Genomic DNA, 25,194 nt, shown 5'->3' on the forward strand with positions numbered 1-25,194 from the left:
CTTCTGATCTCACGATATCAGAGCCACCCAATCTGGCCTCTTTGCCTCAGCCATTAAAAAGAATTCCCTGACCCACATCAAACTGTCCTTTACCGGTTGCCTTGGGGCTCAGATGAGACTATATGATACACATGTGTGCAAGGGCACGCACACACACACACACGCACTCAAAGAGTGCAGCAGCATTGTGATTTATATAAAGCTCATGGATCTACATCAGATCGGTTTCTTATTTGTGTGTGGGTTCATGTATTCATTCGTTCATTCACAAAATGCATTCCTATTGCAAGCTGAGCAAGTAGTCACCCCATTCGGGAACATTTCTCTTTACAAGCCCCCACTGTAGGTAAGTCTCTGGGGGAACAGAAGCTGGTCCTTGCCCCAGACTAGTTAACTTCCTGAAAACCAGCTTAAATGCTGTTGTTGAAGCTGAGCTTCAGCAGTGCAGTTGCAGTAACCTCTGTGGCTACTTCTGCGGTGGTGATTTCTCTCTTTGACTTCCCAGGCTGGCGGCACTTAATCCCAAAGAACCAGTAGCGAAGGTAGCTTTGCTTCAACTCTAAGGCCTTTAGGCCAGAACCACCATCACTGGCAGGAATTAAAAATCATGGTGAGTCCATCTCATTCCAGAAAACTCTTTGTAATGAAAAGTCTCTTCTTCCATTTCTGAAAAGAACTTTACCCAGTTGTTATCTCCCTTTCCATGCATCCTATTCCCATTCATGGCACAGCAGGTCACGCAGAGTTTCCTATCTAGAAAAAGTTACAAATTCTTTTCTTGACCTCAAGACTGTTCCCCATCTTCTTTGTGCAAGTCAGGGTTAGAAGGTGAGGAGCTGACCCTTGGAGCTTAGAGGTAGCATCTTGCAATAGGTCCGTTGAGACAGACTCTGTCCTACGCTAGGTGTGTTCATGGGGGCATCTTCCCACTAGGCTTGTGGGAGGAGGAGTATAGTGTAGCTGCTCAGCAGACACACTGTGGAGCCAGCCACCTGGGTTTGAACCCCAGCTCTGCCACTTACTAGTTGTGTGACCTTGGGTGAGTTATTTAACTTCTCTATAACTCAGCTTCGTCTTCTGTAAAATAGGGAAGACAAGGGCATCTATCTCTTAAGGCTATTGAGTGTATTCAGTGAAGTGCTGTTCACAGAGCACATAGAACAGTGCTTGATACATCATTAGTTCTAGGTAGGTGTTTGCCAAATTGCTTTCAGTTCTTTTTTTTTTTCTTGCAGCTGTCATATTTTTAGGCAGTTTTCAGTGGTTCAATAGTATAAGTCATTGAATTATGTATCTTATCTCTATTTTCCCTTAAAAAGCAGCCTCTTCACCATGTACCAGTTTGTTAGATCCTGCCACACCTGTCTATAAGATAAGATGGGAACTGGTCTTTTTGGCAATCTGGCTTTTAGTTGAGCAAAAGTCATCCTGAAATTGAATAATTATACTTTCTGTATTTCCAAATTCTCCTGTCCTTTGCACAATGAGAAGTACATCAATGTGACATGGTACTTAACTCATTTCCTTCCAAAAAGTCCCAGTTTCCTCTGGGGTCCATAGCTTTAGGATATTTGGCAGACTAAAAAAAAAAAATTCCTCTTTCCAACATATTGATAAAAATCTGCAAAAGCAATTACTGTACTAATATTTTAACCCTGCTGAAACATCCTTAGGGCACTGTTTGTGCAATTAGGGGTTATAAGATCCTACAGTGCCCTGCTTCCTCCTATGTCATCAGAGCTCTGGTTCACTGGCAGGCATTTGCTGTTTAATATAAGGCGCATAGTGGACTATTTAGGAAACATATCTTAATCTTTTACCCGATCTTTGCATCCTGGATTTTAAACTCACTCGTATGGTCCCATTTTTTATAGTATGGTATTTAAGTAGGAGTAATGGTAAATGGATTTACACTTCAATGAAACTTAGAGGATTGCATGAACATTCTTTCTACTTTAAATTTGATCCTTTAAATTTTCCATAATTTGGGGTGATTGTTTCTGTCGTGGGAGGGAGCCAGGTATTCAATGCAGTGACATCCTGAGCAACACTGAAGTGCAGAATACAAAATTATAAGGGTAGTTTTGACTTTGAATTACTTCCACATCAGTGGCATTAATTTCCTTTGTCTTCCAGTCGTTTTTCCCTCAATTTCATTCTGTTCTTAAATTCTCTTGCCTTCTCATTCTTCTCTCTTATCTCTTGCCCTTTTTTCCCCCTTGGATGGCTGAAGTTTGTTTGTCTATTTTATTGTTTTTCCTCTCCTCTTCTAAGATACTTTTCTGATATTTTTTGATGCTCAGTGCATCAGAGGATAGAAACTCAGCTGTGCTGACCCAATGGCTGGATATAATTTAGCACTGATTCTCTCTGCCTGGCAGACTCTTCTGAATCCAGCCAGGCTGCAGGATGGGATCCAGGAGAACATCCAAATTGTTCTCTAGCCAGCATGCGGCATCCATTCCGCACACCAGTGGGGTTTTTTTGTTTTGTTTTTTTATCTCCATTTCCAAGCCATTGCCACCATTTTGTCTTCTGTGTGCGGAGGACTCTCCTGATGGCACTTTCGCATGATGTGAATCCTCCTACTTTACAGAGCAATGAAGAGGATTCCAGCAGTTGAGGCCGCATGCATTTTCCCTTCACAGACTTCCTCCCTGCAGAGATAGTGAAGACAGAATAGTTGAAACTGTGGAGTTAAAACACGAAAATGGAAGGAATCATAGACGTCCATACCAAAGGCAACTAGGCTGAGGAAGATTAACAGAGCACTATTAAATAGAGATTTAATTCAATTCAGCAGCATTTGAACACCTACAGAGTGCCAGGAACTATGCTGGGTGTTCAAATTAACAAAATGAGTATATGGATTCCTTGCCCTAAAGGACGGAAAGCAAGTAGGTTAAGATGCCTTTGATGAGCACGCACAGAAGGGTATACTTGGAACAGACACGCGGGAGAAAATGACTTACACTAGGGATGGGGGGCATTCAGGAATGCTGCCTGCAGGAGGGAACCTCAAACCTGGGTTCCAAGTGATTCAGTAAGTTGGGAGACCTAATAAAATTCCAACACAAAAAGACGGTATGCGTGGGATTTAGAGGTGTATGTTCAGTTGCTGTTTTGAAAGCCTTACCCTGGTAACAATGTGAAAGATAGGTGAAAGGTGCCAGGACTACACGGTAGGTGGTAAGAAAGGTTAGGAAATGAGAGTTGCAAAAGGACTATTGCAGTAACCTCAGCAAGGCCTCCTACTAAGGCAGGGACAGTGGGAATGGAACAGAAAAGACAGAATTGAGGATATTTAGGGGTAGAATTGATAGGGCTTCATGACTGGTTGGGTTGTGGGTATGGCTTATAGAAGTATCAGCATCACCTAAGGCTCCGCCCTGTGGATCTTAGTCACATGTGATCTAACCAAGCTCGCATCTCTATGAAAGAAAACAGTGGGCTTATCTGTATGTGCCACCTCGAAAAATCCTTTAAAACACGGATAGGGGAAGAGAATGGAATACTTGGCCACTTTTAAGACTGAGCAATAAATGTGTTTGTATCCTCCACCCCAAATTTGATAAGACTTAATCAGAAAGTACCTTTTGCCTGATTTGGTAAACATAATCTTTCCATTTACAGAGATGCAAAAAAGTACCCAAGACGTTAGATGTCATTAGTGAATATGTTAGCTTCTTAACCCACTGCCTACCCAAAAAACTTATGAAGAACATGTTTTAGTTGTCAAGTCAAAGCCCGTGGGGCTCCACAGTACAAATGATGGGGCCATCATGCTATATTGTCACGTGCTTTTCTCCCTCCCTTTGGGAAAAGGGAAAAACATTCTGCCAAAGTCTCAGTGTTTAAAGTTACCTTAAGATTGTTATTGTGATTTTTTAGGGGCTTCCCTGGTGGCGCAGTGGTTGAGAGTCCGCCTGCTGATGCAGGGGACGCGGGTTCGTGCCCCGGTCTGGGAAGATCCCACATGCCGCGGAGCGGCTGGGCCCGTGAGCCATGGCCGCTGAGCCTGCGCTTCTGGAGCCTGTGCTCCGCAACGGGAGAGGCCACAACAGTGAGAGGCCCGCGTACCGCAAAAAAAAAAAAAAAAAAAAAAAGAACACTCATAAAAGCCCAGGAACTCTTTTTTTTAACCACACTGGGGTTGATTCTCTTGCCTGGTGGCTCACTGTTTTTCTTTAAAACTCCTGTCCAGAAACCTGCTTGCTCGCTCCTGTTCTCTCCCCTCCGCAACCTGCCTCAGAAGGAAAGCAGCAGAGCAGCTCTTCCTATAGTCCCATTTTTCTTGCTTGATCATCCAGAGAATGTAAATTACAGTGAAATATGGCCTGAGTCAGCTCCTCACAGGACAGAAATCAGTAACCATTGACATTGCCAAGCAACACCGCAGAGGAGCAAGGCTGCAAATTAGGTGACAAATTTATAAGAAGTTGGAGTATCTGGGGACTCGCTTGGGCGTTTCATCATGAACCATCTGGATGATCCACAGTAATGACCACACATTATTGTTCACTGTTCGAGGATGATAATTCCCATATAATTATATGGCACCTCCCTCTGTGATCCTCACCTACCTTTCCGAACCTTTCACTGTGTTTTTCACATTCCAGATATTTCCCTGCAAAATAATTGGGAACAGTTATACCTAATGGGCAGTGTTCATTCCTCTCCAAAATAAGATTGTTTTAAAAAATTTACTCTGTTGGCTCATGTGATGGCAGAGCTGGATGGGCAAGGACGTGCAAGAAAAGAGGGTATTAGTCATGGCATCATAGCAGCTCCATTGGCCTGATATGGACTCAGCCTTGGTGTCCCAGAGGAGCCTGAGGTGATAGGTAAGCCTTGAGGGAGACAAGGAAGAGAACCAGAGTCCTTGACCTTCTGGAGAAGGGTGACCTAACAAGGATCCCTCCCAGTTCCAATAGCCTAACTGGTCTCATTTCTTCATTCATTCATTCAACTAATATTTATAAGAAAATTGGACTAAGCATCCTGATTTTAAACCAAAGGTTACAAATTGCTGGGCCAAATATGACCCAGAGTGTTTTTGGTTTTTTTTAATTTGGAATTAGTTGCCAACATTTAAATCAGGAATTTTCACATAAAAGTCCGGATCTCTGGCTTCCCTTGAATAATCAGACCTATCAGCACTGTAACTGCCTTCCCCCATGGAGTGGGAGCTGACTGGCTGCTGCCCCTCTTTAGACATGCACTGGCCAGTTTCCCATAATCCTCACCACTCCCTATTGTCGTCCCCAGTCCACTTTCTCACCTACACACCTGGCCCCTGTGGTTCATTGGTGCTTTATCAGAATGCTGCTGTACTCCAGACACTGGGCTAGCTGCTGGGGATCTTTCCGACCCCTGATTTGGCCACCAATGTAGTATCAGTATTTCCTAGTGACTGGGGCTGATATCAGCAGATGGACATCAACAAGGAGATACATGTAGAAAGTGAGGGAGATAAGAACAACAGCAGTAACAAACCAGTGTGTCTGGGTTTGCAGGAAGCTTGAAAAGGAAGAGTGAGTATTTCATGAAGGGGCTGGATTCAGAGGGCGTGAAAATCAGGTGATGAATGTCTAAGAGGTGGTGTGTGTGTGTACATAAATCCTACTTGACACTCAATAGCTGATGGAGGGTTACCCACAAGTTCAGCCCTTTGTTTTCATTTGGAAAGTTCTTGCCTTGCTTCCAAAAGCCTAAGCGAGAGGTTTTAATCTCATAGAAGAAAAAGAAGCACTCGTTAGCATAGTTTGGAAGAGCCGAATATGAAAAGAACTCCATAGGGCAAAACCACCTCCGTTTATACCTTGTATATGACATAGATGTTTTACCACATGTTGGGTACAGCTGTCCCCAGGTAACCGTGTATTCAGGAGCCTCTTAGGGAAGTTTAACACACAAATATCATTCCCCCACAGACTGTTAAGCAGAGCTTCTGCAATGAGTCAGTACTTTAAAAGCTTTTTTTGAGTGAGAATTTGAATCTGAAGGTTAAAATATTCCTTTTCTTCTGACTTGAGTCTGAAGTGAGAATATGGTTGTTTCCTCACTTAACCTCAATCTCTTAAAGTTTTATTTTTTTAGTTAAAACAAAATTACTTGCCTTGACATGAACATTTGTTATAAAAGAATAATGACCAAAGAAAGCCTTTTAATGGAAAGCAATTAATTTCAGTGGTCCATGCAGCCCTTTTTTAGGTAAAATCAAACAAAAAGCTTTAAATTGGGCTATATTAGAAATATCTTTTAACTCGGAATACTTTTTTGTCTGCGCTAGGTCTTTATTGCTGCGCATGGGCTTTCTCTAGTTGCGGCGAGCGGGGGCTACTCCTCGTGGTGGTGCGTGGGCTTCTCATTGCAGTGGCTTCTCTTGTTGCGGAGCACAGGCTCTAGGCGCAACGGCTTCAGTTGTTGTGGCGCACGGGCTCAGTAGTTGTGGCTCACAGGCTCTAGAGCGCAGGCTCAGTAGTTGTGGCGCATGGGCTTAGTTGCTCTGCGGCATGTGGGATCTTCCCGGCCCAGGGCTCGATCCCGTGTTGCCTGCATTGGCAGGCGGATTCTTAACCACTCTGCCACCAGGGAAGCCTATACATGTTTTTTTTTTTTTGATGAAAAATTTTCACACAGGAATAGAAGAGAAGCAAGATCAACCCACATACCCTGCAAGAAACTTAAAAATTGTATAGATCTACAAATATAAATGTTATGTTTGTAGGGAGTGAACGGAAAATGACAAATACACAACTCTCGTACTATTCATTCACAAAACTTCAATAATGAAAATAAATTCACAAATTAAAAAAAAAAGAAAGGAAACCATCTCAGGCTAAAATGTTAATACTGCCAAACATGGTTCTGGAAGTTAGCCAGGGCAGCCTTTCATTAAACTGAAAGTTTTCCTTTTGACAGTCTTCCTTGTGTTTAAGATGTCTGGTGGGGGTTGTTGCCTTGCAGACATTGAGCATTGACATTGACATTGGTGCCCACCCGCAGAGATAATTAGAGTTTGATAGGATCTAACAACCTCATGCTGGGTGGAAATAGATGCTCCTGTTGGAACTTTGGCAGACAATGAAGAGAGGTACCAATTATTAAGGATGCCTCTGCCACCCAGCACAAAGTGCTATAGAGACATGTTCTTATCTGATCCTCCAAAAACCCTCCTGAGAATAGGTGTTGATTGCTCTTGTCCCCATTTTACTGAAGAAGAGACTAAGGTGCAGAGAGGATCACCCAGTTCATAAGTAGTAGAACCAAGCTTTGAATTAGCTTTCTTATCTGTCTCACTCAGAAGTACTCTTTTTTTTTTTAGTTTAGTTTATTGAGGTATAGTTGATTTACAATGTTGTGTTAATTTCTACTCTACAACAAAGTGATTCAGTTATACATATATATAAATTCTTTTTCATATTCTTTTCCATTATGGTTTATCACAGGATATTGAATATAGTTCCCTGTGCTATACAGTAGGACCTTGTTGTTTATCCATTCTGTATATAAGAGTTTGCATCTGCTAATCCCAACCTCCCAAGCCATCCCTCCCCCACCCCACCCCCTGAACTTTGATAGTGATATTATGGTATCAGCAGTCCAGAAGCCTTAGACATCAGTGCCTGCCTTCCTCACTTCAGCAAGTCCAGGGAAGTTCAACAAACCAAAGCATCCTAAACCTCACTGTTATTTGGGAACTGTGCATTTATATGCTTCGTTTAGGAAATGCGAGGAGAGCATGTGATATGAGAAAAGCACTGTTCTAGTTGGGAGAGATCCAAAGAGGAATCCAAAGAGGGTCTCAGCCTCCAACATGTGGAGAGACAGTCTTGTGTGCAGATATTAGAAGGAAAGGTGCATAGGTCCAAAGCTGGAACATGGTGGTCAGATGAATGAAGGGTCTGCTTTTTACATCCTGTTCCAATGGTTACGCTCCATGTTTTGACATTCCCCATAGATCTGAGAGTAGAAGGGCAGGACTGACGAAGAAATTTCTTTCTAATTCTAGCCCCAGCAAAGCAAAATATCTTTTATTGTTGGGCAACAAATAGCTATTTTAAACTTCTATAAGTACTGTTGAATTAGTTTTAACAGACTAAACCCGTGTAAAATACCAAGTTCTCTAAGTGTTCTGCTCCACGTCCCATAGGTTCTCTTTCACTCTTCTTGGTGATGCTTGCAATAATGAAGCTGCCCATTACCGATTGCTAAGTGGGTATTATTATCTCATCTACTCTTCACCACAACTTTGTGGCGTAGATATAGTCATGCCACTTTACAGCTGAGGACACTAAGGCTCAGAGAGGTAAATTTGCTCAAAGTCACACAGCTAATAAGTGGCAGATCTTGGGTTCAAACCTATACCCTGGCTTCAAAGCCTATGTTCTTAACTTCTATTTGCTACTGAAAATAATCCTTTCATGGATGTGATGTAATCTGGTATCTGTACACACCTCCTTGATAGGTATTAGACAACTTTACCAAGAAACTACTGCCTGTTGTTTAGAAACCTTAATTTTTAGATCTTCAAACTCAGTTCAAACCGGTATCAAAAATAAAGCAGCTCTTTGATTTAAGAAAACAAACAAGTTAATCATTTTTTTCCATTAACCAACACTTAATAAATACTTGCTCTCACTGATTTCTCTACCTCTATTCTTCATTCTAACAAAATGAATTCAGCATAGATGCTTCTGTTGACTTTCTGTTGTATACGTCAGAATTTTGAGGCCTGAAAGGTGAGAAGTCACTTTTCTGCTGCTCCTGTCTGGGGAGATTTGCTGAGAAAAGGGTTAAGAATGCCAGAGGCTTCAAAAGTAGAGCTGAGAAGGTCAACGTTGGAAGGAGAAATCTGTGTCCATGCCCTTTTTAAGAAAGGAAAAAATTGGGAGCCCAAAACACTAGTTCTTATTCAGATTCTTTGAGACTAAAGACAAGATCCTTCCCTTGACTTGTCAACCAAGAAATATGGACAAGAATTCAGAGGTACCTTAAAGCCAGGTGATGACGTTGCTGACAAGACCTGAAAGGAAGTGGACAGAGGAATGACAAAAGGTTCAAGCCCTCCTAGAGGTCTGGGAGCTTGGGTGCCTGTGGACCCAGCTGTCCAACTAGCATGAGCGAGTGTGGGCACCATGTTAGACAGCATTCCCAATCGGCTCATGGGCTCATCTCAAACACCAACCACTGGGTTCTGGAATTTTTCTTAGGCTGTATGTCTTCTTAGAGAAATGTTACATAGAAGAGGCACCAGGTGGTACCCAGCATGATATTCACTGCTGATTCATCCCTCTTCCAGTCCTGGCTGCCTCTTGCTCAGTTGACGTAATGGAAGTTGCTCAATGGTACTAAACAGCAGCCTCTTGAATCCCCCCACTTCTCCCTCTCATCCCAAAGAAACTCAGCTTGGATTGGGCGCAGTTTGAATCTTAATCCAACGGTGCTAAAGGTGCCCTGGCTACTGTCCATGGGGAGTGTGCTGACTGGAGGCCATTGCCCCTTCCGGGTGAGTTTTCGTTCATGCCTCTCAGGCCACTTTCCATGAGGTGTCCATGGTATGTGGGACACCAGCCAGGTGCGTGATGCGCTCTGGCTTATGGATGCAAGTCATATTTGTCCTAGTCGCATGTCACACTCCTCTTCCTACACCCCCTGAGCCCCTGGTTCAAGGAAGGGAGGCACCAGCTCTCGGAGATGCTGTCCCACCAGCCCCAGGATGCCGCCCCGACCATTTGAAAGCGTTGAGGTGCTGAGTTCACCGTCTCACCATGCCATTGCTGTCAGTGTTAAAAACTTCATTCCAGTAGGCTGGTTTCCTTCACATTCTTGCGTGCCCTTTCTTTAGTAAGCAACAAACATGGTTCCCTTCACTTGGGCAAATATTGTTCCCTTGCCCTCCTAGCTCACTGTGCTTTAAGTTGCTACATCACCTGTTGTTATTCAGCCCTTCACTGCTCTTATTCTTTCTCTTCCACCACCTTTAGCCTCCTTTTTTATATGTTTTGTCCAGTTCTTGTCCCCCTGCCCCAGTCCTCATTCAAGGAAGCAGCTAAGAAACAATCTAGGTATTGCCACAGCAGCAAGAATGTGTGACCTTTGTCAGTCACCCACAGATCCAATTTCGACTATGTAAAAATAAACTAATTAAAGAATATGATTGTATTTATTTATACCTGGCTCCACGAGAGAGGAGGTAAAAAATAATCACATCTGCCACAAGCAGATGTTTGAAAGTTTCGGATTGAGACGTGAAGACCAGTGTGTGCATACAGAGAGGTTGCATCTCAAAAGACAAAAATGCAATAATGTATCTTCATTGTGTAGAATATGGTTTACACACAACTTTGCAAACACAGAGTTGCCCACGTTCTGTTTCCTTTGCAGGTAAAGAGAATGCCAGCTGCTTATTCTACTGCTTTACCTCAGGGAAAGAGTAGAGGTTACAAAAAAATTAGTTGGCTGATATTCATCAATTTACTGCAAGGTTATACACACACACACACACAAATACAAAAGCATAGATTATGTGTAAAGCCACCATGAACATGTGTTTTAATATTTATGAAGGTATATGGATCATTTTAAAATCCCAAACTTGTGCAATGTCATATATATAATAGACTACTCTTCTTAAAATACCAGAAAAAAAAAATTTTCTACAGAAGGCAATCCCCAGAAGTCATTTTTTTTTAAAACTTCCTTGTTTTTACACAAAATTCAATTTCTTATTGAAGCACTTGCATCCTTTGTCGTGTATCTAACAAAATCCAGAAAAGGCAGGTTTTTGCAGAAACATAAAGATGAGGTGATTTTTCTCCCCAAGGCATAATTTTGTGTTGGTGTGTTAAAATAGCTTTAGGTAAAATTTTAGGCACATGGGGAAAGAATATATATAGAATGTGTATAATATAAGCAGAAGAATATTTATTATTGTGTTTTAAGCTAAAGCCTTTTGTACACAAAACCCATCAGTTATTAGTTCATTCACATGTGAATTTTTAGCAGTCAACCAAGTTAATGAGCCATGGAAGCATTCTGCAGAATCACAGGAATATCTCTTGAGTGTCATTAATTTCTTGAATTTTTATTGGGAGAGTGTTGTTATGACCAGGGAAAATATTTCTAACCTGCTCACAATGATGCTTCAAAAAACCTGGAATTTTCAGATGAACAAGAATGAAAGTTTCTATTTTAGAACTGAAGTAAGAAAACAGAAATGGTGCGTCCCCACCCCCTCCGTCCCTCCACCCAAGCTGCCACTTCTACCAGCTGACTCAGAAGAGCTTGCTTTCCGCCCGTGGTTTCCATTACAGCCGAGTCCTTTGGTGAGCTGCACCCAGGAGATTGCCTCCTGGCCCCTGCAGTCTACACAGCAGCAGACAATGCCCTGAGCTGGGAGTTGTGGCTGCTCTGTCACCTGTCTGGGCCACGTGCCCTTCCCTGGGAATACGCCTCCCCCTTCCTCCCAAAGCTTTCAACGCCTTTCCCATCCCCCTCCCCTTCCCCCCCACAACACACACCAAAGCATGCTGCACCCATGGTATTCAGTGCTTTCTGTCTAAAGTATAAGATTAGAAATGAAAGGGAAGTTTAGAACCTGGTTTTTTATTGGGGATTTTCCCAGGTAGCCTTCCTTACTAATCTCTAGGAAGTAGTTCTATTGGAGAAAAGCTGTGAAATGAACTCCTGGGACTGCTGTTCCATGGCAAGGAATCCTGGTATCTACAAGCCTCAGTGGGTCTGGGCATGGTCCTTGTCCAGCCCTTTCTCTTGGAATGTCACGTCTAAAAATTATAGACCTAGGCTGGACCTGGTGTGAAGATATCCTTGCCAAGTATTTGTTTCATCAGATGTTAAAATAACTGTGTCCTATTCTGGAATGCAGGGCAAGTCCTACCCCCGGTGGAATAATATATTTTAAGTGATTTCTGAAAGTGGGTCGTGAAAGCCATCCGCCACATGGCCCATGTTTGCACATCTCTATATAGTTACAGTTGCAGAATTTGACAGTGTAACTCTGAATCTGATTAATTGAGAATGTGTAAAAACAAAGTTCTTGCATTACAGCTCGTTCCTTATCTTTGTGTCTTTTACTGTGATGTTGTAGAACTTGGATCATATGGAAAACTAAAATATTATGACACAATGACTGAAGAAGGTAAGAATGATTTTAGAATTGTATGCACTGGCTTTTTTTTTCATTTATGGTGTCTGTGGCTTGCCCATTTTTTTTTAAACTTTTTTTCCCCCTCTTTGCATGACTTCAGTGACATTGTGTGTTTTATTATTCTTTCCACATTTTCGTCTAGTTTTTGCCATCGTGTTGGTTTGGAATTGGAGACGTGCAATACCATGAGCAATCATGTTATTCCATTCAAACGATCCAAACCATCTCAGTTGTGTAACACAGTCAGAGAAATGGTGTCAGCAACATAAGCACAGGCCCACACCCACTGGGTCGTCGTTATTTCCTCCACATGCTCACAACATATAGAAACACATCCAACCAATACTCTTCTTTTAATATGCCCCAGTTTCAGAGGAGGGGAGGTTCTGGTAATATTCTGATTTATGCAAAGGAATGAGCGACCTAAAGGAACCACTAGGCCCCAAACCAGTCGGAGACCTGTTTCTGATGCAGAGGGCCGTGTAGGCTCATGTCCTTAGCTGTCATAGTCCCTGTTAACTCACCCAAGAGAGGCCAGGGCCACCATTCCAGCCAGTGGGATTGTATATATTGGGATTCATACTCCGTGAGATTGGACATATCATTTTAACCATTTCCCCTGAATAAGTGAAGTCTGGCAGAAACTTCTTTTTCAGTGTATCTACTGATGAATTCCAGGCTCTGTCCCAGAGCACGGCCTTGCCCCAGTCAGAATGACTTTTCTGAAATAAGTGCACCACGGAACAGCAATTTGAGAATTTTTGCGTTCTTGTAAAGGGAGTTGTTCTCTTGCCCTATCTCTCACACATGCCTCCGCCTTTTGACTAATAAATAATATTTGTAAGTTATGAAAACATTTGGAGTTTTCCCGTGAGTTTTACACTGATATTGACAAGAAATCAAAAGGTACCCTAGAAGGGGAATCAGTTAATTTTATCCTTCAACATGAGAGAAACTCCCCAAAGTGTTGTATATCTTATTTTCAGCTTCTAGTATTTCTGAGTTGCCTTAGCTTGCCAAAGATCTCCTAGTTGCTTTGCAGGAAGCAGGACATCCGACAGCCCTCGGTAAGAGCAAGCCCTTTCCAGCCCCTCCCCACTCTGGCTTCTGCACTGTACCCAGGCCCTTCTCTGCGGCTATCTCTGTGCTTTCAGTTAACCACTGTGATGTTTTCTAAAGCAGCAGGCCACAGTAAGGATCTCAGACTGGGCTCTGTTGTAGCCCAGGGCCCTCCCAACAACCTGGGGAAATGCAGACCCTTGGGCAGTGAGAGCCCCAAAGGCAGAAAGCTACCTATGAGAGTCAGTAGTCCACCACCGCGGGGATAGAAAGAGCAATCTGTACCTTAAAGGAAGGCTCCTGTCCCGGCTGTTATTTTTAGTTCGTGTCTTCAAACCACTTTGATTTTTCTTGGTGATTGGCTTGGGAAGCCAAAGGTTTGGGCCTCACTGATTTTATAATTCGATTCGGGAGTCTCACAGCCCTCAGCCTCGGCCTCATGGCTTGGGCAGCTGGTGGGTTTGTTACCTTCTACCTGAGCAGTGACGACCCTTCACTTTTCTCTCCTTCCTCCATCCTGTCCTCTGCCTTCTGCCCTTAGCTTCCTGTGGCCAGAGCAGCTTCTGGCTCTCTGTTGCCTCGGTTGCCCCTTTTCTCCCTTACTGTTCCCTTCCTTCCTCTTTCCACATCTATTTGAGCAAATGTGGCCATCCGAGTGTTCCCTTAATCTTCCCACGCCAGACAAACCAAGATTATGCGAAGATGCAAAAATGCTACTTCCGAGCTGTTGCTACCACTTGCTATCGAACAGCTGGGCTTTCTAGGCAGGGAAACAAAGCCAAAATAATATCTGGAATGAGAAGGCTGACCAGCTTAGCAAGATTGTGAAATCTTCGCAAGATTGTGAAATTGTCTTTGGGGGCCCTCACGGTCACCTTTAACGTTCCTTATCCTTCTCGTGACTGCCCCATTCCTTCATGTGTATCCCTTTGTGCCCCATGCTTAGCTGAAAATTCATCCCTGTTACGGTGATAGCTAATAATAGCTAAGGGAGCACTTGAAAAGCATGTTCTATGAAATACTACTTCCAGATCATGTCATTAGGAATTTTGCAACAATTGGGGGAAGAAAAAGAAAGCAAGCTTGATTTCATAGTTAAATAAGCAGGAGGGCTTCTGAGTTAAGTTAAATAGGTTTCTTTACCACGTGACTTGTCAGAGCCTTCGCTACGTACCCGTGCACTGCAGCATATAATAGTAAATCGTGTAGAGGGATGGAGTTTGCAGTATTTCCCAGACTTTTTTGGTCAGAGGACCCATTCTTCCACGGAGCCTCTTGTGGAACTCTTTTAGAAATGCTGGTTAAGACATTATCCTTCACCTAGAATAGGAACCTCTGAAAGATTCAGAAGTTTTCTAAACACATAGCAATCCCTCTCAGGCATTCATGGAAAGGATACTTTGGAACACGAGGTCTCCCTACAGCCCCCCTCAGATTATACCCTTTGGCAGCTGCCTCTGTGACCAGCCAGGCCTGGCTTAAACCTAATTCTGGGATTCAACTTAAAAGACGCTCAGTAACCTCAGACCTGGCAACCACCATGCATGACTTCTTCAGATTCTAAAGGGCCTCCCCCCTCTCATTGAAAATAATAGCAATAACTGTGATATGTATCACTTCCATGTTGTACAGTTTAAGGAGATATAATAAAGGTGAAGATGTTATGGGCAATAGGGGACTAGTATAGCCTTCAGGAAATATCCCCCTCCATTTGAGCATTTCTTTTCACAATTTTAGAAATGTGACTAGCCCTTGACAGGGCTTTATTGTAATTGCCCACGTGACTAGTCATTATTTGTAACTGTTTCCAGAGAGAGCTCTGGATGTTGCGTGACATCAACTACTTGCAACGAGGCCTGTTTTATTTTTATTCCCTAAAGTGGATTAAATGGAAAGATGAATTATATATGCCACCCCCTGTCCTAAGAGAAATGGTGTGATGATTTCCTCAATATAGAGAATTGTCCAGCACAGATTCAGTTTATTATTTTAAGCACCTACTGTATGCAAGTTATTCTGCTAGGTGCTTTGTTGAAACACAGGATTAAAAGGTGGGCAGTTTTCCCCATGGAACTTATAGACGGGGGAGAAATAAAGCACAGCAATCACTGAGCCACCAGGAAGAGAGTGGTAAGTACCACAGGTGCTCAGAAAAAGATGACAGACTATGGGAGAAGGAAAGATTGCTTTCAGCGGGGGGCGGGGTGGGGAGGGATTTCGTGGAGGTGATCTTTGACCTGCACCCTAAAAGATCAGTAAATACGGGGTAAATTGGGAAAGGAGGAGTGGTAAGTTCCGAGCCACCCGGCTGAGAGAAGGATGAAAAGAGGGGCCGCACCAACCCTTACTGGGTGCCTCCCACCTGCCAGGTGCAGTGCTGTGGGCTTTTTATATATTCTGTGTCATTTACTCCTTGTGATGATCACATAGGTAGATTTTACTGAAGATGAGAAAACCAAAGCCCAAAGAAGTGTTGTATTAGATGAGGAAATGAGGACACAGGGAAGAAAAGTAATTGGCTCTGGGACTCGTAGGTAGTAAGTTGAGATGAGGGACCTGAACTCAGGACTGTGGCATGCCACCCCCTGTCCTCTCAGCTCCACTGTGGTTGCTCCACAAGGTGGAATGAGGAACTGGACAGTTCACATTGGCTACAGTGTAGGAGTGGGAAGAAAGGCTTGATGGAGACCAGACCATGGGAAAGGTTGAACCACAGACTAAGAATGACAGTGAGCTATTGACTGAAACATGGCCCCCCTACTGGAACACTTTACCATTAAAATGTTACTTTAATAAAACAATCTGTTTACTCTCAGACACTGGACAAAAGCATAACATTTTTTGTAAAATTTGCCCCTTCCCTCGGAGCCCTTTCCCTCCCTCCCTTGTCTTCAGGTGCCCAGAACATAAATGGGAACAGCTCCCTGGGCCACACCCAACTCCCTCTCCCACCCCGAGCCAATCAGAATTTTATCCGCTCAGTCATTCATTCCCTAACATATTCTTTCAGCAACACTCAGTATGGACCAGGCACTAGACTGGGTGCAGGGCCTGTGGAGATGAAAGACAGTGCTTCTCCTGAAGAATTCACGCTCTAGTGGGAGACGTAGGCAGAGAGATGAGTAGCGTGATGGGCAGAGCCGAGGTGCCAGGGGAGCCCAATGGAAATGAGGGCAGGCTTCTCAGAAGGGGCCATGTCTCCACTGCCTCATTCCTGCCTGCCAAGGTGATGACTCTCCCACCAGCCACCTGATTCTAGTGTGTTCACTTGATAATAGCTGAGCACCTGCCTCTGTATGAGTCATGTTCCTAGACTTGATAGATTCGTGAGCTTCACTCCTCCCAAAGACTCTATTTCCCTCTGTAACAAGATGTTTCCAAGGATACAAACAAATGACTCCAGGGGTAGTCTTTTGGTGACCTCAGATCCCCCTACATGGGCATCCATCCCTTTATCTCCTCATGGGGTGATACTGAATATTCTTGGAAGAGCAATCTCCGATTTTTACTTAATGTCAATAACCCAGAGTTTAACACTACTATATATAAAATAGATAAACAACAAGGACCTGCTGTGTAGCACAGGGAACTGTATTCAATATCTTGTAATAACCTATAATGGAAAAGAATCTGAAAAAGAATGTATGTACACGTACATATTCACATGTACATGTATAACTGAGGTGTACACTTTGCTGTACATCTGAAACTAACACAACATTGCAAATCAACTATACTTCAGTTAAAAAATAAATAAATAACCCATAGTTTATTTCTCATCTGCAGACACCCAAATTTCATACCATTATCACTCCAGAACATCCTCAATAAATTGAACTTGGCTTCCTTACTAAAGTTTCTTTAAATGAAAATGTAGAAAGTTAGTTCAAAAGAAAACAAACTCATGTGATGGAACAGAGACATTCAAAGGAGAGATGCCTTTCCACCAGTGGCAATATACACAACTAATCCTTTCTGCTCTTTGGAGATAAACATTCACAGAGACATGTAGGTAGGTAGGTAAACAGAAATCCTGACTAAGGATATTTTGCAAAGATGCAATGTATTGTCCTAAACTCGTTGCCATTTAACAGAAGCCATTTCTAGAAAAATAATTTCTCCACTATTTAAAAAGTCAATCTTTGTTCATTTGTATAAGGAAAGTATAAGAAGATGTTCATTTGTATAAGAAGATAGAAAAGTTTGTTGTAATATCAAAGGCAAAAACAATCTTTTCTTTAATGAAATTAAGGCTAGTTTCATGGCAACCTATTGGCAACCTCTTTACCAAGCTGAGAAACTAATAATGTCTTACGTGAATCATGGTTTCCTCAATTAGTCATGTGGCTGAGTTTTGAAAACCCACATTATTTCAAAGAAACAGAAGCACCCTAAGGTTACATAGCCAGTCATTTGATGTTCTTAACTGCAGGGAAATATTCCAGTTCTTTCTCAAAGAGAAATTGAATTTTGGAGTACTATTCAACAGTAGTTTCCATTGCCCAAGAGGTATCCTCTGAAAATGTAGTCCTAAAACAGGTCCTTGGTGCTATCTGTGGCCTTCACATTATATTTTAATCCTGGCTTTGAATGGATGAGACTGTGTTGTATACCCTGATACATCAAGCAGGATAGTTTCAGCTCTATATAGCAGAAAATCCAGATTAACAGTGGTTTAAATCAGATGGAGGTATATTTCTCTCTCAAGTAAAAGAGGTCCAGAGGCAGGCTGTACATGGCTGATATGGAAGCTTCACAGTAATCCTAGACCCCAACTCCTTCCATCCTTCTTCTTCACCATCCTAATATATGACTTTCAACCTCAAGGGCACCTCATGGTCCAATATGGCTGCCACTACAGCTCCAGCCATCGCATCTGTATTCCAGGAAGGAGGAAGGGCCAAAATTATTTTCCCCAGCTGTTTTGTCTTCCTTTTAAGGAGGCTTCCTTTTAGACCCTCCCAGTAAGATCTGTCCAAAACTCAGTTACATGCCTACACATAGTTCAAGGAAGCTTGGAAATGTAGTATGTTAAGCTGGGTGATTTGCTAGCCCCAATAATTCAGATATTATGTCTTAGGAAATGAAAAAGGAATAGATATTGATAGGCAACTTGCAGTCTCTCCACAACAGAGAAATATCACTTTCATATAACTGTATGTTGTTGGGGAGGACTGAGACCAGAGCAAGCAAGCTCTGTGAGGAAGGTTGAGAGCTCATGCTAAGTTTGAGATGCCTATGGAACATCCAAATGGAGATGTGGAGAAAGTGGAATTGTAGTCTGGAGCTTGGGAGAGAAGTCAGGGCTATAGATGTAGATTTGAAAGTCGTAAAATATAGGTATCATTTAAAGCTAAAGAACTGGATAAGAATACCTAGCCAATCAATAGGAAAGAGGAGGCCAAGGACTGAGCCCTGGGGACTCTAAAGTGTAGGGTCTGGGAAGAAGGGAGACAGTCCAGCAAAGGAGACTGTGGTGGGCAGAGGACCAGGAGAGAATGGCATCCCAGAAGCCAAGGGAAGAACTTGTTCTAAAGGAGGGGTATAAAAAGGTGATGGCATCAATGAATTGACCAATGAGATCAAAGAATTTTTGTAATAGAAAGATAAAAGAGTTACAGACAGAACGTGAGATGTTTCCAATCAGGAGTTTGGACGTGGTGGAGTTATTGCTAGTGACAAAGTCTAAGGTCTAACTGCAGGAGTGGATGGATAAGGTGAGCTGGAGGAAAGGGCAGCTGGAAGTGAGTAGGTGAGGGCGGTGAGGAACCAAGTGTTGCAGGGCTCACCACGTAAGAGTTACTGTGGATGGTAACACGAGTAATGGTGGAGAGAAAAAGAGTGAACTGGGTTCTCATATATTCAGGAAAGAGGGAAGGATGACTTGGAAGTCGTTTGGGGTATAGGTGGTAGAGTTTATTGGCCTGGGCTTCAAAGAAGGACAGAGAAATGATCTATAAGTGATAAGGTAGGAGGAATGGAATGTGGGCACTTGGAGAGACAAGAAGTGTCACTTTCAAAGGCCACAGGAGAAAAAGGGCCATCAGGAAACAGCTATGTTTCAGTTGGAACAAAAAGACAACGTTCATAGAAGAGGTTAAGACATAAGAGATTTACCGATGGCAGGGCTGGGAGGTTGAGTCAGTCCAGGGATTTTCAGAGCCACTTGGTGATAAGCATCTCGATGGTGATGGATGGTGCTGAAGTGAACAAGGATGTAGCATGGGATGGGAACAACCTAACAATGTTTTCAAAGTTCCTCCTAGAGCCTCTTTCTTGCAATTGGTTGCATGGGAAGTTTGCAGTGATAAAGTGGGGTCTATCTTTCCAGGAGAGAGGAGCTCTGGGGAATCCCCCTGAGTCCAGCTTGGAGTGGGGAAGGTTGAGGAAGGAGATCAGCTTCCTTAATTCAGGGAGAGAGAGTTCAGTCCAGCGCAGGAGGACCTTTCTTACAGACATGGCCAAAGATGGGATGGCCTGTCTCAGACAGGAGTGAGTCTCCCATCTCTGGAGAAGCCAAAGAAGCCTCCATCAGAAGGATGTTCAGATAATGGACACCTTGATGCCCCTTCCAGTCCCACGTCCAAGATTCTGTCCTGGTGCCTTTGTTAAGTGTGACGGCAGACATTTTGGGTTTGCAGTCTACCTTTAAGATTAACTTGATCTTGCATTTTGATTAAGCTGCCACCAAGATTGTGGTAGGTATGTTCCTGGGTCATAGCATCTGGAATAAAAGGCTTGTGTATTAGTTGATCCATTTCACAGCCAAACTCTTTATTAATGTGGTTAAATACAGCAAATAGTCCGTTAGATAGTTCCTGTGGAATAGACCCTTAAAAGAACAAAAACCCACCCCCCCAAAAAATCCTATATTCTTAGTTACAAATCTAAACTTTTACCACAGTAGAAATTTTAAATTGCAAATTAATTTTAACTATTCTTTTTTATTATAAAAACATTACATGTGCACAGAGGTAAAAAGCAAACATTACATGAGGAAAGATAATAAAAGTGAGTCCCCCTTTTACCTCAGATTCCATTCATTCCTTACAGTTAACCACTTTTATCAGTTTTTTAACATATTCTCTTTTCTTCTCTGTACTGTTCTATACCTGGCTTTTGTTTATTAATATGTCTTGAAGATATCTCCGTATTAGCACTTTTTTACTTTCCTCATTCCTTTTTAGCAGTTGCATAGTATTCCACTGCCCGGCTCTTCCCTGGTGGGTTTGATCAGTCCCCTGTTGATGAAGATTTAGGATATTTCCATTTTTGTTCATTTAGTTATTACAGTGCTACATGAGCATCTTCGTTGCCCATATAATAAACTCTACTGAATAGGAGATTTAAATAAAGACATAAAATAAATGTCTGGAAATAGAAATGACAGATCAGAAGACATACCCACTTCAGACTTTGAATGATAGTGCCAAATTGCCCTTCAAAGGCATTGCACCAACTTACACTCCTAGTAACAGTGAAGGAGCAAGCCTTAAACAACAAATTTTAAAAAGTTCTTTGAACAGAGATTCAAACTGACTTCATTCCAAAGCGGATAAGCCTTCATAATGTAACTGCCTTCTCATGTTCTCATTGCTAAACCTGACTTTTTACCAAAGTTGATTGAAAGCCAGGGTGCAGTTCTGATGGAAGTCCTTGTCCTTTCTAAATGCAATGACAAGGCAATTCCTCCCACACAGAATATCCAGTTTCCACTGCAGCATGTACTTTCTTGCCTCAAGGCCATTGATATCCCTATAGAAAGTCCAAGAAGTACACTGCAGGTTAACTTTCTCCCTTCTGGTTACCAATGAGGGCACCCTCTGTTGTGCACAGACACCATTTCCAGCACCATGTTATGTTTCATTCATTCCAGGTTTATGGTTTAACTCATTCGGTCCAACTTTCCATAACCACACAATTTTTCTGGGCACCTAAACAGATGCTGTCTGTTAAGGCTGAGCCTTCTCCAAAAAAACAGATTGAACTCATCAGTTATTAACCACATTACTTTTTAGAGATGTATTCTTACAAGTCTCTCCCTGGGGCTGGATCTTAGGAAGACAGCAGCCTAGTGTGTGTGCATAACCAAACCAGTCAGCTAGTAACCTGTATCAGATCTCTCAGAAAGACCAAACCAGCTGTGTGGGTAAATCCACGGTCTTCCTGAAAACCAGGACCAAGGAAGTCTTCTCATTAGAATACATCCAGCTCCTCAAACTTCATTGCATCTTATTTTCATGATCTAAACTGTCAGCAGTAAAAGCAGAAAGATTGGACTTGGCAAGTAAAGGCAGACTTTGCCACGTTGCATATGTAGAAGGTGTTAAGTGGCAGCAGAAGGCAAACCATGGATGCTTTTTTTTTGTCTATTTCTGACATCTTCAGAACTGAAAATGTTAAGTTCTCCTTCATCAGTCAAACTTGAATACTGTTATTATAAATTAATAATATAATTTCCCGCCCCCATGAAACTTTCTCTTTAAATAAAAAAAAGTGGGAATCTGTTATACCAGGAGGTTGGCATGTTCAATTAAGCATGGTAAGTTTCTCTTTTGATTAGATCTGAAGTGAACTGAAGTATCTCATTTTAGTCATGGGCCACTAAGCCTTCAGTCCCATTTAGTTAAGAACCCACGGCAGGTGCCGGCACTTCTGTTGCAAACCCACGATTTACAGGCACCAGTTTACCATGTAAAGTTGAGGTTTCAGAAAAAATAGAACATAAGAATTCAAGTTAACTGACAATCTGCAGACACATGAAATCCAAGTGACAGGAGAGGATGGGTGTACGTGAAACTGTGGCTGCTACAGAATAAAATCTTTCCCTTTATGCCAAGATAAATAACTGGGTAATATATAGGCTCATCATAAGGAAGAGCTATTTCGTTACATTCTGTTTTTTGTATACAAGTCAGAGTAACAGTTCAACACATGTTTATTGAGCACCTACTATTTGCCAAGTGCTGTGAACAAATCAAAACTCTGCCCAAATGAATACACCAATGTCACAGCCCATTTGCAGAGAGACATACCCAAGATACAGGCTTTGACAACCTGATTCCGAGGAGCTCTTTTCCACCCCTTAGGTGGCAATGGGGCTGGATGCTGGCAAATCTTGGATCTGAAGCATGCCTGGGTAAAGTGATTCTTTATTCGTTTACCTCTTAGATATCCACAGGGTGCGAGGGATGGGAGCAGGGGAAAGAGGTTCAAGCCTTCTATCCGACAGCCCCTCCCTGGCTCAGAGCTCCAAAGCTGAGATCAGACAAACCCCTTTGAGGATGTTTGTGTGTGAGCCATTTGTATCTGTGTATATGAGATAGAAAGGTCCAGAAAATTAAGTTCCTTAAATAATAAAACAGGTGACCCAAAATGATGAAGAACAGTAACTCCCAAGCCGTGTCAGCCTCGACTAAGGTCAGTAAATTGGCTTCTTGCCTGAAACATCGTAGTTTGCTATCTGATACCTGCTGCGAGTTTTTTGGTTTGTAAAATTCCAATTTTGCCTGAACTTGATTAGGTTATCTTTTTTTTTTTTTTAAAGAGAGTCTCAAAATAGACAAACATTCATTGTAAACACTATTAGACTTTGGAGATTTAATCACAACATTAACTGGGAAGAGAGTCTGGTGAGTTTCCTGCGATGTGTTTCTGGATCTTCCTTCTTTCTCTCCCCTGGAAAAGAATGTAAACTTCAAATAGATTTGCATACAGCAAGAACTCCAAGCATCCCTCTCTCTCTCTCTCGCTCTCTCACACACACACACACACACACACACACACACACACAAGGTTCCCTTTGTTGTTTGTGTTAATGTTATGTTCATAAACACTTACTGGGGACCAGCCTATGAAGTAAGTACTGGGGGGACAGATGAAAAGCAGCATGCCTGCCTTGAGGGGCCCACAGGCCAGTTGGAGAGAGGGTCAGTAAAACACCTCTGAGGCTCTATGATAACTGCCATGACAGCATCAGTATCAGAGCGGTGTTATAAAGTACCAAGGTGCCTTGCCAGCCCAGGAAAGGGACTCGGGGAAAAGCTTCCAGAAAGATGAGATGCCTAAAGCAGAGTCTTAAGAAGGAGTAAGACAAGAAAAAATAACCGGGGAGCATTCCAAGCCATATGAAGGGTAAATTAGAAGGAGGCAGGTCGGCAATGTGATTAAAAGCTGGGAGACCAATTCAGAAGCTGTAGCCAGCATCCAGGCTGGAAAGGTTAGATCTAAAGTGTTCAAAGGTAGACTCAAAAGGACTTGGCAGCTAATTGGATATGGGGGAGAGGGAGACCTCTAAGGTGGCTAGAAAACACTGGGAGTGAGGAAATCACCAACAGAAAATACAAGCAGAAGAGCAGATTCCTAGAAAGGAAAATGATGTATGGAAGTTTGGGGCATGTTGAATTTAACCATCAGAGGGACTTCCCAGTGAAGGTGTTCAGAAGTCCATTGGATGAGAGCATCTGGGCCAGAGATCTGAATGTGGGAATCGTCACTATCCAGGCAGTGGCCCACTGGGTCCCTTGGGAGAATGTGAGGTGTGAGGAAGAGGGAGCAAGGAGGGGCCCCTGAGGAGTGGTGACACTTAAGGAGCACTCTCGGGACTCCTTGAAAATCAAAGAGGATTTTGAGGAGGGGAGTGAGGGATATCAGATGCCACTGAGAGATCCAGGCAAGTGGAGGTGAAAAGTGGCCACGGGTGGGTTCAGTGGAGCAATGCTGACAATGGCAGATGCAGAGTTAAGAAATGACCGAAGGAACCATAAGGACACAGAGGCACCAGCACAGACTGATCTTTCCAGAGGCTTGTCCATGAAGAGAAGGCAAGAGAGAGCGGTGCCCGCAGGAAACCTGAAGTGAAGGGAAAAGTTGCCACATTGAAAGACTTAAGCTTGATTATATACTGAGGGGAAAGGGAAGGATTGAGGATGAGATGACTGGTTAGGCAGAGTCCCTGAAAAGGCAGGAAATTGGGATAAAGGACAAAATTTCAACCTTTAAGATACCAACTTTTGAAACACATTGGAAATCTTCCAAAATATTTAGGAAGACACTCTCATATTTCCAACGATAAGGTGACCCCGTCAGGAGAGATGATGTAGAACCAATTCACATGTAGACAGAACTGTGCTTTACTTGTGACTCCAAAGGTCATTGTTACAGAAAATTATTTTTAAAAGCCTTAATGAGGAAATCAGCCTGCTTCATTTCATTATATGATGGGTTTGGCCACCGCTTGAGATACGATTATGGAAATATTCTTATTAATTACAAAAACTAGTCCTGTGATTATATCTATAAATATAACTACAATTAAATTATGTTCATCATCTTTATTATGTGGTCCATTCACAAAATATTTACAAAGACACTTTACAAACTACTTTATTACAATACTAGCTTAATTTCCATTATTGTCAATGTAATTTTACAATAAGTGGTTTTACATGATGTTTCACAAAAATTAGAGGAAATAATTTAGAGGTTGTACCTCAAAAGTAGATTTAAGAATAAGTAAGTAAACTTAAGAATAAGTAAGTAAACTCTATGATCTTGGTGTTTTTGTGCAGGACGAGAATATTATTTTTAATATTTTGCTTTTAAGAATAAAAGTCAGGTCAGATCCAAGAGGAGTTTATTCCTTCAAGCTGCTAGGTAGTGTCTTGTATCTTAGAACTTTCACTATTCTCTGAGTTTCCATGCCCTCCCGAGAAGGCGCACACCATCAGAGCGTGAATCTCGAGTCCTTGTTTCTTGTCTCTCTGGCTCCAGGCTGTGAACTCTACAAGGACACCCACCAGCTGGATCTTATTACCAAATGTTGCCTGATTCATAGCACAGTCTTGGTTAATATTTGCAGAGTAGAAGATTGTGACTTGTACTGACTTGGAAGAAAAGCTGACTTCCCAGGGGAGCTAATATACCGAGAGCCTCACTGTAACTCAGTGACTGCATGTGACATG

At 42.5% G+C, this 25,194-nt stretch overlaps 1 protein-coding gene across 4 annotated transcripts in view; it reads left to right on the forward strand.

The window, feature by feature from the left end:
* Positions 1–25,194, forward strand: part of SLC24A2 (solute carrier family 24 member 2) — a 240,965-nt gene that overhangs the window by 158,926 nt on the left and 56,845 nt on the right. For 2 of the 4 annotated variants that reach the window (XM_022573801.2, XM_089913181.1), the window contains exon 4: positions 12,113–12,163. The exons of the other annotated variants lie outside the window; for them this stretch is intronic. In XM_022573801.2, coding sequence (XP_022429509.1) covers positions 12,113–12,163 — 51 coding nt within the window. The remainder of the gene's footprint in view (positions 1–12,112; positions 12,164–25,194) is intronic. 4 annotated transcript variants of the gene reach the window in all.

This window comes from Delphinapterus leucas, chromosome 6 (assembly GCF_059928025.1).
Source record: "Delphinapterus leucas isolate spDelLeu-1000000601 "Yukka" chromosome 6, BTC_Dleu_Yukka2, whole genome shotgun sequence".
Taxonomy (NCBI): domain Eukaryota; kingdom Metazoa; phylum Chordata; class Mammalia; order Artiodactyla; family Monodontidae; genus Delphinapterus; species Delphinapterus leucas.